General features: G+C 30.9%; 1 protein-coding gene and 1 long non-coding RNA gene across 2 annotated transcripts; one reads left to right on the top strand and one right to left on the bottom strand.

The window, feature by feature from the left end:
* Nucleotides 1–1,673: 1,673 nt before the first annotated feature.
* LOC104730259 (uncharacterized) lies at nt 1,674–2,342 on the bottom strand. Its single transcript, XR_758411.3, has 2 exons — nt 2,146–2,342; nt 1,674–2,052 (listed from the first exon to the last, which is right to left on the bottom strand). It is a non-coding gene; the product is annotated as an uncharacterized LOC104730259 (long non-coding RNA).
* Nucleotides 2,343–7,192: 4,850 nt separating this feature from the next.
* LOC104730258 (gamma-glutamyl peptidase 1) lies at nt 7,193–9,340 on the top strand. Its single transcript, XM_010449400.3, has 3 exons — nt 7,193–7,778; nt 8,388–8,717; nt 9,051–9,340. The coding sequence occupies exons 1-3, from the start codon at nt 7,467–7,469 to the stop codon at nt 9,159–9,161; spliced, it is 753 nt and encodes a 250-aa protein (XP_010447702.1). The 5' UTR covers nt 7,193–7,466; the 3' UTR covers nt 9,162–9,340.
* The last annotated feature ends 6,682 nt before the right edge of the window (nt 9,341–16,022 follow it).

Below are 16,022 nucleotides of genomic sequence, written 5' to 3'. Positions count from 1 at the left end.
TGAATTTTATTACCAAACTGTACTCCATAATTATTTAAACTGGAAAATGGAGTTAAAAAGTTGAAGTTAAAATAAAGGGGAGAAAAAGAGAGAGAGAGAAAAAGAAGAGAGGCAGCAAATCTTCGTCGGAGTGCGTTTATTATTCGTCTGCGATTACCCATGGCCAGCCTTATATAATATGGATATGGTGTCGACCAATCGACCTGATTCTTCCACGTTCTGTAATCTTTTTACTTCTTTCTTTACCATTCTTGTCAAAGATTAAAAACACACCAGGACTGATACACACATCACATATATAAGAAAACTGAAAAATTACATGACGTGTAGAAGAAATACAAATTGAACTGAGGGCTTTAGTGGGTTAGTAGTTTACTAGTTAGATTAGTACACGATTTACTGGTTTTGTTGTCAACAGCAAAAAAAAAAAAAAAGGAAAAGGAAAGTACACAGTAAAAAAATAGAGATTGTGTAATTATGGATTAACCGATGATAATAAACAATGGAACAAATCAACAAAACGTACCTTATAATGGTCAAAATTCGGACGACGGTGGCTAAATTTTGGACTAGGAATGGCTTCATGTGATTATAGGCCCAAAAGGCTAAAACTTTGAGCCCAGCCCATGTGAATATGTTGCACTTGCTTGTGTGGTGTTGAAGGAGGAGTATATCAGTGTATGTATGTATGCTGCTCATATTTCCGAGTAAGTTGGTCCAACCCCCTTCAATGCGATTGACAAAGAGTCAAAGAACATTGTACCGATCAAAAACGAGGTTTGTTGCTCATACTAATTGTAAATGTTCCTTTGTTAAATACATATTTGCATATATTGCATGAGATCTACCAAGTAGTTAAAGGCATATGCAGTGTGCACATTGTTATATGCCTCGAGATACAGCTTTTGTTAATGGAAATTTTTCAATATGTATCTGTTTAATTAGTAAATATGGTTGATACACGCAGACCCATGTACTGTGTGATGTGACATTTTGTTTTGGGCTTCGAGAACACAAGAAAGTGGAAACCCCTCATTTCCCAAGAATACTGTAGCAAAAAAACCTAAAATAGTAATAGTAATTAAATCTTTCGAAAATTGAATTAGTAATCAAGACTATAGCACAAGTGTTTAGGCCTGATTTATTGATTTTTAACTTGCAGTTCGAACATTCTTGCATGGAATACTCTATACCTCTCTTTCTCTCTTACTTTTAAGCTTACTTTACAATTGCGTCATTTCATCAATTTCTTAGATTAAGCATATGCACCTAATCAGCAACAATTGACTAATGTACGTACTACCTAGTGATTGAGTAATAATTATAACATAATGGTAAATATATCTCCCCTATATATAAAAAAAAAAAAACAGCTATCCGATTTGATGAAAGGCACGTTTTCCGAGACAAATAGAAATCTAGAACCAAAAGACATATCTCTCTCTCTCTGTGTTCCTTTTCCTCTGTTTGTGTCGTCAATAAAACACATAAAGTTAAATTTAAGTACACAGACATGCAGTATCTTTATCACCCTATAGTCATAATTTCTTAGAAAGTGACAAATCGAGAAATCAGAAGATTTTTTTTAGTTAAAATAAAAAAATAGCTTGAAATTAAAATGAATATCCTTGCATCTTCCAGCGAAGCTCTTGCATAATTGACAAAAGTATATATGAAAAAAAAAAGAGCTCACAGTTTAAATAGTTGATAAATAAACAAGTTATGTAGTTTAATGAATGAAGTATATATGAGATCATACTTCAAAAATGTAAAATTTAAGAGAAGAAAAAACAGAGAAAGTGATATAATGTGACAAGGAGATTGAGCCATTTCCGCCAATATCACTACTTCCCAAACCGTCAACACAATGTTTTTTGGGTTTTAATAAGGAGAAGAGGATTATAAATTAAAGACATAAAGAAAAAATGAATCTGATCAACGACATTTGAAGAGTAATGAAACTAACTATTCATTCTTCTCTAACGGAAATGTTCTTCTTGAGACCTCCATCATTGTTGCAGCATACTGATAAGTACCCTCCATTCTTTTCTTCTACCAAACAAAGAGAAAGGAACAAAAAAGTTAGATAAGACGTAATGAACACTAACAAGTGAGAAAGAGAGAAGAGTGGGTTTTGGTGAATACTAATGATGATGATGAAGAAGAAGAAGAAGAATAGTGTGTGAATCAGAAGACAAGATAAGGATACATGTTTGCTTCTCCTTCTTGCTTTTGTCACCTTTTATGGATTCTTCTCAGCTTTTTTCGGTTCTTTTTATTCGTTTCGTCTGAGAGAAGCCTCCTTTTGTGTAAAACTTACCTTCTCTCTCTCTCACTCTCTCTCTTTCTCCAAAGCTGTGGCCACTAAATACGACTGTCATAAACTGTCTAATTTAGTAAATAGACTTTATTTGGTAATTAGTTTTTTTAAGCAACTAAAAATTTAAAATTCTGCAGTTTTGCTGCAACCAATCAACATTTGTCAAGTCTCAAGTGGATTTCCGAAAAGAGGTACATCACATTTACAATAGTCATACATTTATCAAGTATTTTCATGTGAAAAATAAGTTATTAATTTATTCTAAAATTTAACGTAATCCCTAAAATATATATATATATGGCAAGATCAATGCTCAAGACCATCTTGCTCAAAACCATCTTGCTCAAAATCGTTCCTCCGTTTGTTCATCTACTGTTTGAGTTTTTCTATTTTTTTATACCCAAGATCAGTGTAAAAGATGCTGCGTTGTAGATTGCTTAATGATTTGGGTGAAAGGTAAAAGGCTCGTTAGTATATAACTATATATATACATGCGTGTAATACTAACTCCAATCTGTCGGTGTTCATAAAAGTAAATCAAACTATATTCTAGTAGAATAACGGTTTGCATCTATTCCGAACTAGTTTTAGTTAACCGGTGGTTATATAGATGATTATTATGTTAGTCAACTTCCCACTAAACTCATTGCTAAGTTTCTTTAATTTGATATGTTACACACTTAAATAAAATAAACACTGCATAGAGAAGTGAAAAAGTTCTATTACTCTAGAACATGTGCTCCCTGATCGAGGCTCGGTTTTATCGAGACGACCACCAAAAAACCCTACACATATTGTCATATTTTCATAAACACTTTATATTTTCCATAGACACCATAAATAATGCATAAGAAAAAACACACTAATCTAGTTTAACCGAACCGATATTGAAAAGAATTGGTAGGTGTTGATTATGGCTGCAGAAGAGAAAGATCTGAAGGCGTAAGAGCGACACGTGTACGGCGATGGTAAGAAGAAGCTAAAAGAATAGAGATAGAGGTTGAAAGCACGTAGGCAATGACTTGTGAGGTGAAATGACAAAGAGCAAAGGCAAAAAAAAAAAAAAAAGAGATTTACGAATGAGACAGAATGTCTGAGGAAACGTCAGCTTCTTCTGTTTATTGGCTCTTTCACTTCTCTAAACCTAATTTTTGTTATGGCCCTTTTTTTTATAGGTTTGTTTCCTAAATCCAAAAAACAATTTGAAGCCTATATGGACCATATGGTGTGGGATTATTTGAAAGGGACCAACAAAACTGAACCTGCCCATTAATTTGAATAGGGTAAACAAATCAGAAGAGTGAAACATTGGTACCACGATAAGTCACTTGGTTATCAATGTTAGATTTTATGTTCTCAAATTCTAATCTCCCCTGAAAATTTATATGATTTACGTCTCAACAAGTACTATAAAATGCTCGTTCGAACTAACAAAAAAATTATGGACCAAAAAGGTTAAAATTTCTTAACCAGAAAATGCAGCAGGTCTGGAATAAAAAAAGATTGTGGACCACAAATTTTACACTTCCGATCTTAACTATATTCAAAACAACAAATAATCAAAATAAAAGATCTTCCACGTTAAACTATAGTTTATATAAAGATTACACAATCCCAATATATACCATATCCAAACAAACAATTGCACATGATATACAGTATAACTAATTACATAAAAAAGGTCAGGAAAAAGGGATGAAAAGAAGAGGACATCTTAAAAAAGGAAAGTTGAGAACAGAGCTGAGAAAAAGGACTCAAATTTTTTAACAAAAACCAAAAGATTCGAATCAGAAATTTCATCATCATACAAGAAAACGAACTTTGCATGTGTACTCTTGCATGGTTATTTTTCTTTTCTAATGTGTATTCTTTGATCTTTTTGATTCGCTTTCTCATCTTTGCTTTGTTCTTTTGTTTGAACAATTGATTAAGATTACTGTTTTAGATATACTAATAAACTAGGGATTGGATCCGCACATACGTGCGGGTTAATTGTATAAGAACTAAGTTTGTAATTAAGTTTAGATTATGCGGAGTTACATTTGTAATTATGAATGTTAAAAATGTTATTAACATTCATAATCTAACTTTGTACCAATTTATTTTCAGTTTGGTTTGGAAAGAAGATGATTAGATTTAAGTACATTAAAAAATAGTAAGAAAAATGTAGTATATCTGTTTATATGTTTCTGGAACCCGTCCCATCCTATATACGGTATGTCCCTTTTTTTTTTTAATCTTATAACTGTGGTTTTAATAATATTTTATCAATTCGAGATTGTATATTTTAGTCCAACAAATAAGGAAGTAAGTTTATTTGTAAATATAATTATTTGGTATAACATTTATAACATAAACTTATATTGGTTTACCTTCATCAAATTTCTAAACGTTTGAAATAATAACCGCTCCACCATAAATTTTGGATTCACAGAAAATTTAATTTAACTATCGTAATTTTATAATCTCATCTTAATATATTTATTTCTTGTTCTTTTTTCTCTGAAAAATATTTTATATAATGTTTTTAGTTTTTTAAAAATTACCCGTTCCCGTCTAGTATCTAATCTTCCCTGTACATTAGAGTTTTTAATTAATTATGTATTAGTAAAAATAAAATTATTTGGGGTTAATTTCTGTGAACTAAACCTATGGACCAACCCGCACTTTTGTGCATGGTTTTTAATTTTTTTAACTTGTTTAAATTGTTTATATTAGACAATTTATTAAAAATAGTGAGAAGACCTATAATATATAAATTTTGACAGAAAACATAAATTTGTCTAATTTAGTTCAACCCAAGTCTTTATGAGTCATAATTATAGAAGTGCATTCTAATAAGTATTGATAAAATAAAAAATGAAGTTCAAAATATTAAAAAACTAATATTATTATTAGTTTGGTAAAAATAAAAGAAAAATAAAAAAATAATGAGTCAAAACAGTATATGCAATTCAATTTGATCATGTAGAAGTAATAAAAAACTTTTTCAAAGTTGTAAAGGTCGCATTCATAAAAATTACATATTCAAAATATAACTTTGTAATTAATTATTTTAAATGAAACTTTCTGATTGTTTGTTTAAATAGATATATGTCATGTTTTTTTTGTTTTTATGGTATCTCTAAGTGTGCTCCCTAATTAATATTGTAGATATATGATTATTTGTTTCTATCTAAATTGTATCAAATTGATTTGTTTTTTTCCGTAAAGATCTCACAATTTAAAACCAAACCAAATATGTTTATATATATATATATAATTTTCGATTTAAATTTTTTGATTATTATGGAAGCAAACTTTAAACTTTAAACCATTTCCAAAAATAGAGGGTAATTTTTATTTTATAATTAATTTCGTAATTATTGTTTCCGTAAAGATTAGATTTTTGACTAACAGTTTTTGTTACCATATATTGTTTATTTTTTAATTTTTAATTATATAAGTAATTGAACCTGTTTGTTAACATGGATATATGTCATGTTTTTTTTTATGGTTTTTGTATCCCTAAGTGTGCTCCCAATTAATAGATATATATATATCTATATAATTTTTGATTTAAATTCTTTGATTATTATGGAAGCAAACTTTAAACTTTAAACCATTTCCAAAATATAGGGTAATTTTTGTTTTATAATTAATTTCGTAATTATTGTTTCCATAAATATTAGATTTTTGACTAACAGTTTTTTGTTTACCTTATATTGTTTATCTTTTTATTTTTAATTATATAAGTAATTGAACCTGTTTGGCAACATGGATATATGTCATGTTTTTTATTTTTTTATATTCCTAACTTTGCTCCCCAATTAATAGTATAGATATACGTTGGAGAGGAAGAAAAAAGAGACAAAAACATACTTTCATCTAGAAAAGACGACTGGTTTAAGACGAATTTAAAAAGTTGAAGCTTAATCATATGTTTACGTCCAAATCCTTAAGATTTACTACTTGAAGTTGAAACAATGATGAGTAGTTTTTCTTAAGAGGCTGGCTTTGTTAGTGATGGGAAGCCTAGTTGTTTACCTTCTTAGCCTTGGATTAACTCTTAAGGGCCAATGTTTGTCAACCGTAGTAGTATGAAGCCCTTTCCGAAACCTAAAAGGTCCACGACATTGCTCCAACTGGCAATTAGACGTAATATTTCTTGTTAACAACGAGATTATTCGAATTTCATATTCGTAGTTTGTTTGACGTCGCTGATTCTTTATACAACGAGATTATTGGACCGATATATATATTTAATAATTTAAAAACGCGAAACTGAGAAATGTCAACCCATCTTGGAACGGCGGAGAAATAGTCAAATGTGCGATAAATTTGATTTTGCAACAAACCTTACATACTTTGTTTTAGTTAAAAGGCTTAATATTTTTGTTTCAATGACGCAACTCCGAAAACGAATGATATGCACATACCTATTTTCACATAGAAGCAAAACCAAATCGTTTTTCAAGAGTCGGTGCACGCAACGTATGCTTTTCTTTTGAGATTTAAGAGTGCTGTTAGTCGACGTATCAAAAAAGTACCTATTTCTTGTTTGTTTCTAGTTTCTAGTTTCTACTAACATCGATAACTTTAATTTTAATAATGACCAATTTCCAGAACAATAGGTCAAGTTAAAGTAATATATTCAATACAGTTGTATAATTTGGTACAATTGCTTTTGTTAGTGTGTGTGTTAAAAGTGAGTTAGACAAACCAAAAATAAGAAGGTTTACTGAAACACGAGTGTAACTAAAATGCGCGTCATTTTAATTGCTTTTGGCAGGTGACCCAGTGTAATAAATAACTTACTAACAATTCCATATTGTTATTGGTTGTCCACATTGGCCCATGTTATAATAATAACGCTATGAAATTGATATCCATGGTCAACAACGGTTGCCCACCACTGATTAATTGCCTTTATAACTTTATTTCTGAATAATAAAACAAAAGATTTGTATCACTTATATTAAAAAAAAAAGTTTGATATGATAAAATTCAAAAAATATTACATAAAACGTGGGAAATGAAAAAAAAAACCAGTAGGTAGGTCGACCAAATCCAATCTGATATAAATTTCACACCATACGTACGTTAGTTATTTCATCTCCACTGCTCTCTCTCTCTTTTCTAATAATTTTTTCATTCGCCGGCAAAAATGGTGGAGCAGAAAAGATTCGCTCTGTTTCTTGCGGCTTTGGACTCAGAGTTTGTCAAGAAAACGTACGGGGGATACCACAACGTGTTCGTGTCAACGTTTGGAGACGAAGGAGAGCAGTGGGACTCGTTTAGGGTTGTCAGCGGTGAGTTTCCCGATGAGAAAGATCTCGACAAGTACGATGGCTTTGTTATCAGCGGAAGCGTTCACGATGCCTTCGAGAACTATGATTGGATCCTTAAGCTCTGTGATCTTGTCAAGAAGATTGACCAGATGAAGAAGAAAATTCTTGGCATCTGCTTTGGTCACCAGGTTCTTTTCATTCTTTGTTTGTTTTTTTTGGATTTTTTATTGTCATCTAATTTTGACTTATTGGTTAGAAATCATTTTTATTAGTGAATTTTTGAATAGGTATGTAAACATCCCCTGTTTTTTATTTCATGATTTTTTTGTTAGTTCTAAGCTTCTAAATCTAAATTGAACACCCATTTTTTTGCATAATATTGAGTGTAATGTTAATGATGCTCGTTTAGAGAAACATATTCCAATTTATGAATGATTAATTGACCGTTTCCGTGAAGATATGAAATGATCAAAGTACATCATCATCATCATTAATTAATAACTAGTGGATTATTCAATAAGCATGACAGCGAAACTTAAGATCTACAAAATGGGTTAAGGATTAAAAGATTAAGTATCTGATTTAAAGTTAAAAATTAATGTATATCACATTTGGTATAATACTATAATGTATCTGATTAAAAGATTCTTCCAACTGACAAGAAAAATGTGGTTTTGAGGGTTGTGTTAGTGTTAGCGTTGTGTTATTACTCGGATGATTCATCAAACTTAATGCATGTTGTTGTTAGATAAAACAATGTTTCTCCTAATTAAAAAAACTTACGATTCTCCGTTTAGATCATAGCCAGAGTAAGGGGAGGAACAGTAGGAAGAGCAAGGAAGGGACCAGAACTAAAGCTTGGAGACATAACCATCGTGAAGGATGCGATTAAGCCAGGAAGTTACTTCGGAGACGAGGTTCCTGAGACCATAGCGATCATCAAATGCCACCAGGACGAAGTCTTGGTGCTCCCAGAAACTGCTAAAGTGCTTGCCTACTCCGCAAACTACGAGGTGGAGATGTTCTCTATTGAGGATCATCTGTTCTGTATTCAAGGACACCCCGAGTATAACAAAGAGATTCTCTTCCATCTTGTTGATCGTGTTCTTGGTCAAGGCCTCGTCCCGGTTCGTTTTTTTTGCCCCCTTAACTCTGATTAATTTACATAATACACAATTTTTTATATAGAAAAATTGCGAATTATAACTTTGATACAGAGAGTATTGATGGATTCTGGATTAAAATATTCACCAGATCGAATTAGAATAACTATAGACTAGGGCGTTGTTGTTTAGTCACTTTAATTTAGTACACCTCATCATATGTGACAACACTGACAAGAATCGAATCGAATGAATATAAAATGTTTAAGAATCGATTGAAATATTAATGAGAAACAAAGTGTAGAATATTTTCTAATGTAGAATATTTTCTAAGAAATATGAAAATTATGTATGCAGCAAGAGTTTGCGGATGCGGCAAAGGCAACGATGGAGAAAAGGGGAGCAGACAGAAAGCTTTGGGAGAAGATTTGCAAGAACTTCCTCAAAGGCATGCAGAGTTCCGACTAACTAGTTTCACTACTACCAGATTACCTATTTGGCGCTCTTGTCATACTGGAAACATTTATGGATTTTTATTACTTACTTCATTATTCCTGTTCAATGTAGTAGAGAATAACCTATTAGTCTCCAGCGTGACTTATTCCTGTGTTATACTTTTATACCATTAATAAATATGAATTAAGTAACTAAATTATTTTAAAACCTATAAATACGGTTTTCTTTTTGTCAACACTCAACAACTATATATATATTTTTTAATAAGTCGAGTTTAATAAGTCTCAATTCGAAGAAACATTGTTTACGGTTGAAGTTGAACACGAATGGTGTGTGGAAAATTATCTGTTTTAGTATTACTTCGTTTACAAATAAAATGAAAATAGAAAAATGTAAGAAACTTCTTTTACGTAGTTCAGTTTCCTCCCGACATAATTTTGTTAAATGAAATCTTATATAATAAGAGAAGGTTTCTTCTAAACTTTGTTTGAGGTGATGACATCTGACACTTTATATAATTGACACTTGTCCATTGCTAATTAAATATATATATGGCCACAATTGTCAACTTAATCTCTTGGTAATTAAAATATTTAACAAACAAACAAATGAGATCTGAACATGCAGCCCATGTGTTTCTCTTTCTCCCATACGGTATTTAAATTGAAGCTCAAATTTAGTTTTAGTTTTGTATTCTGCTTTTGAAAACGTAAAGTCTTGCCATCAAAGTAAATTAAGTCATTTGATAATTGCTTTCTTATTTATTTCCAATTAAATATTAGTAATTTGTTTTCCATAAAATTATAATCCAACAGAATTCAATCTCTCTCTCTCAATCTACTGGGAATCAACACCCCCACCCCACACACTAACTACGCATTTAAAAATGTTACAAGCTAAAAAAATTGCTCTTTACTCTACTCTAGAGTTACTCTCTAACGATGACCACCAGTAAAAATAGGATTGTTTTTAGGAATCTCCATACTTTAGAAGAAACAATCTCTTACTCAGCTTTAAGTGTCTCTTTCTAGACGAAATTGTAAATCAACTACCTAATCCACACCACACCTATCTCACATACTGTATATTAAAAACTTCCTCTCTAACTAATTTTTTACTTGCTTTCAGACATGCAACTTGCCTATCTAAGTTCGAAGATATGTTGATTTGGGGAAAGCAGTGTCTCTCCTTGGGAAAAACTTGCCATTGAAACACATGCCAAACTTCTTACACTCTGGACAGACTATTTATATTTGAATGCAATATCGTCAACCCAATGTTTTTTGAACTCCAACAATTCCGCAAAAGATATTATATTTCATATACATCTGGTTAATTCTGTATTTGTTTTTTCTCCATTCTCCAACATGTAATATATATTGCTTCCAATTAAATCAGTTTTTGTCTTACTTTTCACATCAGTTTTTCCCAATATTCGTATAATAATCTTTTAAATGAACAACAATCTTATAGTCTTTAATATTTTCCCCAGTAACTATTTCAAGGCAAGTCATATCCCGTCAATTTTAGTTGGCAAAATTTATTAAGACCCAAAAGATTTGTACATGATTGAACAAACAGAGACTTACGTCAAATAACAAGGATGGAGGCCAGGTAATATGACCAATTTATATTTTATTTTTACTACTATTACTTAAAACATCGTCTTGATATTTTTAAGGAACATTTGTTTTTGGTGTAAAGCGAAAGTGGTTGAAGTTGTGTATTGTGCAATAGGTGGCACTACAATTCATGCACTAACTGTAATTTGAAAATGAAAAACTCTGGTTTGACCTTGACACGTCACACTTTCTCTCCATCCGAAGCTGTGGGAATACTCCGGTGTATTGTTTTCAATGAGTTTGGAGTGTGGCAATCCGTTGTTTCATAGTTCTTTTCATATGTTTTTTATTTTATTTTGTGTACTAACTATTTGAAGGTACTATTTAAACTAAAATTACCGACCCAAGTCACTTTTTTATTTATAGGCCAACTTAGATGAATTGGACGATGAGGTGGCTTACCTCATCAAAGACTTAATAGGGAAGACATTCTATTTCCAATGTCAAAGAGTCTACATACAATTTCACGTCTCTATGTACCAGAGTTTCACTGTCAGTCTGTCACATCTATCAAAGACGATCAACACCACTTACCCTTAGAACTTGAGACACACATGTGAAAAAAATTTCAACAAGGAATCATAAACCATTTACGCTTGAATTTTAACATTTTCAATTTTATATTTTTCCCTTTGTTATTTTAACAGATAATTACTGATGATGTAAACCAAAGCTTAAAACTGAGGTTGAAGTTTCTCCAAGATTTGCAAGGGATAAAGGCACTGATTGGGGTTTTAACATTACTGGTCTATTGTTGACAGGAAATACAACAACAAAGGTAAAACAACTTCTGATGTTGTGAGAAACCAGCAGGAAAAAGGAATAAAATCACTTGTCGTTTCATCTGTAAAGCAAAGACAAATACAAGCCACATAAAAAGAAGACAGTACAAATTTCAAATTTCACCGTATATATATTACAAATTGGTAGCATCCCAAAACAACACATTCTAATTGTAAAACAGAGAGATATTTTAATCTTTTATACATTTTGTTATTTAATAAATTAAACAAGACTAATAAATTAAATTATACATCAAGGTTTGTTTTTAGTAATGGAGCGTCGGTTGTTGTTGGGTATGGATAAATTATTATTTATGCTATGTATTGTTCAAATCTCCTTGTGATGATGATGTCAAATATCGACAATTAGCCGATCTTTTCATCAGAATTAATTGATTTTAGGTTTTTAGAAATTGATATGTTGAATTTGTATTAGACATATCTCTTAAGGATAATATATGTACCAAGTGAAATTTACAAGAACAGGAGGTTTCTATTTTCCTCACTTAAATTTGTGGGTAACTCTCTTTTGAAGAGAGAAAGAGTTTTTTTCAATAATTTAGTATATGAGGTTTGATTGTAGAATAAAAGTAAAAATAAATCCGTGCGTAGCACGGAATAACCTCTAGTTAGAAAATATGATCAAAGAAACCTCTACTTTCAGAATTCTTCTATTGATAACTTGATTTGCTGCTGCTCAATCAATAGGTGTGGTTTTAACCTACAGCTTAAAATACCCACACTACAAGAAAAATCAACATTCATAACACAGGATAAATGCTATCATATGTGTTTAGTATCGTTTTCATAAATGCTATGTTCTCCGCAGCTATCTTAGGTGTCACCTCTATTATAGCGTTTTTGACATGTTATTATATATCGCCCTTTCATAACATTAACCAAATGCTATAATATTTTTTTTCTGTAACACATATTTCGTGCTATTTTATATTATGCCATAGCATTTTTTGTTTGCTATATGGAATTCTTTAATTTTTAATTTGATTTTTTATAATTTATATATTTGACCATAGTTTTGTCGACTTTATTTAACTGGATTGATATTAAAAAAAATTATTTCATAAATCATCAACATACATAACATAACGTTAATATAAGCAAGTCTTACATATCATACCAAGTCTTATAATATGCTGCCCTGTTTGATCCAAAAAGCTAACATTATAACTTATAAGGATAGAGACAAACTTTGATCTCTTAAGTCTCTTCTCCTCTATTGCCTTCCCATCAAAAGCAGTACACACGTATGAAGAACTGTTCATGTTAGCATTCCCGTCCAGATTCCCTGTAATCATGTGTATCCACATCAACTTAAAGCTTATGTTTTCGATTTGTTTTTTCATTACAGTTCAAGAGTATACATAGTTACATACCTCTACTCCAAGTTCCCTCTTGTAGATGAGCAATAAAACAAATAGGTATTACCACATGTATAGAAACACCCAATGTTCAACTATGCCTTGCCATCCAGCACCAACAGCTACAGCCTTTGTACCAATATTAAAATGGTTGTTCCTTCTTCTCTTTGTATATACCTCCAACATCGCTAATAGTTGTTTCTTCTCTCTGTATAACATTAAAAACAGATAAACTCACATTGCAACTGAAAATTTTAATACCACAACAAATCTTTGGCCTAGATAAACAACTCACAGTTTACGTCACAAATTATTAATGGAGAAGAGAGTTGTTATCTTCTTGGATTCCAACTTTTGACAAACTGAGAAAATCCAGATGAATGTGCAATTGATCAAAATTAATACAATAATTTCAACTCGTTAATACAATACTAAGGTGCTTTTGTGGTAAAGAAAAGGAAGATATTCACTAACCCAAAATGTTGACAGATCAAATAAAGAAATTTTAGCTCAAACTCAAAAATCAGAGACTTATGGGTGAGTAGAGTCAACACTAAAGTTATCTATAAAACAAGTAGAGAATCGGATAAAAAAGCATTCACCTTATATCAGCCATAAGTTCGACATTATAATCACCAATGTGTAGTTCATAGAATAAAAGCTTTCAAGCGGAAGATGGCTTGCTAAAAAAATGTAAGTAGCACGAGATAGGTAAGTGACTTACATGGTCTCCTTGAACTCAACTGTCACCACAATCAGATTCCTCGCAGTCCTCACCACTAATTCACACTGCAAAATGACACACAATCAGCTTCTCTGAATTGCAGATCCAAATCACAAGAATGTCTGGTAGCTTACAATAGGAGCAGATAAGAGATAAGACATACTCAATTCACCAAGGAACATCTGTTTGTATTCAGACACAACAATTTTAACACAAGACATTGATAGTCTCTCTGCAATTGATGTGACTTCTCTTCCATGTAACCAATTAAGAAACTTTATAAATCAAAGATCAAGACTTTACGAAACCCATATGATTTAATTAATTGAAAACCAGATAGAAGAAGAAGAAGATTACGTATATGGCTGGTGTTACGGTGACGGAGGATCCTGTCGAAATGCTCCTAGCTGACGAGCGTTTCCCCGACAGTAAACTCGTGACGAAGACGATGGAGATCGGCGGGATTGCAGGAGGACGGACCGTCGTCTTCACCAGATCCACCTCTTCCACTTCTTAGTTGAACCAATTTTTGCATAGGAGTTCCACACCGTCGTCTCATCCAAATCCGCCTCTTCTAATTCTTCGTTACTCATGAGTCTTTCTCTCCTGAAAGATTGTGAGTCTCTCTCTCATTTTCCTCCTTAGGTCAGGAACACGGAGATCTCATCTCCCGACTCTCTCAGATTGCCCTAATTCTAATTTGGGGGAAAAAAAATTTAGGTCACCGATGCTTAAGAGAAGAAAAATGTTTTAAGTGTTTAAGGGTGAGGAAAAGTTTTGCATATATATCAATGGAATAAGTTATTTTAACTCTTGGTTTAGTGATTTTTTTTTTGTGCACTGTTTAGTGAATTTTAATCATAGCATTTTTCAAACGCTATTATATAGGACCAAAATTTCTGAATTTATTTTTAATAGCAGTTATGAAAACCGTGCTATCCTTACGTGCTATCAATAACGATTCTTCTGCCATAGTCTTAAAAAAATGTTATGGTTTCATGCTCACGACACTATACACTACAGGTAGGTCAGTAGTAACGTAACATCGTTTTCTGTCGTTATATGTTACAGTTTTGTGATTATACTATAGTCTTATTTATACTTTGGACCGATATATATATATATATTTAATATTTTAAAAACGCGAAACTGAGAAATGCCAACCCTTCTTGGAACGGCGGAGAAATAGTCAAATGTGCGATAATTTGATTTTGTAACAAACCTTACATATTTTATTTTAGTTAAAGAAAAGGGCTTAATATGTTTGTTTCAGTGATGCAACTCCGAAAACGAAGGATGCACATATTTTCACATAGAATCAAAACCAAATCGTTTTTCAAGAGATTTAAGAGTGCTGTTAGAGTGTTAGTCGACGTATAAAAAAATTACCTATTTTTTGTTTGTTTGTTTGTTTCTAAACACCGATAACTTTAATTTTAATAATGACCAATTTCCAGAACAATAGGTCAATTTAAAATAATATATTTAGTATCCCTTTAATAATAAAACAGAATAATAAAATGGAAGTACATTATAAACTATATAAATTTAATAAGTTGCTTACAAATAAGTTATAAATTAATTAATAGATTAATTGGTTACAAGTTAAATAGTGGATGTAAACATAATTTATTTTTGGAAGATTTTATTACTAGAGCACGTTATTTCCAAAAATCTTAAAGAGAATATTCTAAAGAATCATTTGATATCATCTAACTTACCATATTAATTTCCTTTATTAAAGTATTCATCAAATAAAATCTTTTGATATCTAACTTAACATATTAATTTGTTAATTATCATTATACTTCACCTCTCATTTTTATATATGAGTCTATTTTGTGAAACAAATAAATTATCTTATTATTTATTATAATTAAAAAATAGTTTTATTTCCGGATATACCATGAGTTGAATTTTTAAAAACAAATATAAATTGTTCAATCTATAAAATATTCAAGCTTTAATAATATTATTCTTTAAAAATAACATCTATTGTATTAAAATTTTTACTGAGTAACGGGTCAAAATTTGAATATTTAAATTCAATTTCCTATTTTTGTTGAATTTTATAATTTTTGATAATATAATAAACTTTAAAGAATTTATTTTGAAATATTTTTAAAATATTGAAACTTGATATAAAAGTTAGAAACTATAAACACTCTAAATTGATTTGTTATAACAATATCAATAATATGTCACGATAATAGTACGAAAGAATTTCAAGAAACCAAGTATATCAAAACAAAAAGTATAACAATTATTTATAATATAATAACTCACTTTTTAAAAATCAAATTTACAAAATCATGTCTTATAAATACATTCAAGTCATGATGTAGAATATACATTGTTGAAATAAC

Source organism: Camelina sativa, chromosome 12 (assembly GCF_030686135.1).
Source record: "Camelina sativa cultivar CO46 ecotype springtype chromosome 12, ASM3068613v1".
NCBI lineage: Eukaryota > Viridiplantae > Streptophyta > Magnoliopsida > Brassicales > Brassicaceae > Camelina > Camelina sativa.
The sequence above is the reverse complement of the archived record's forward strand: the minus strand, read 5'-3'. Positions and strand labels throughout refer to the sequence as shown.

Excerpts from the sequence above, each read along its gene's own strand:
- LOC104730258 (XM_010449400.3), top strand. The coding sequence starts at position 7,467 with ATGGTGGAGCAGAAAAGATTCGCTCTGTTTCTTGCGGCTTTGGACTCA. Across the intron at positions 7,779-8,387 it reads GCATCTGCTTTGGTCACCAG|ATCATAGCCAGAGTAAGGGG; the intron begins GTTCTTTTCATT and ends TTCTCCGTTTAG. Across the intron at positions 8,718-9,050 it reads TTGGTCAAGGCCTCGTCCCG|CAAGAGTTTGCGGATGCGGC; the intron begins GTTCGTTTTTTT and ends TTATGTATGCAG.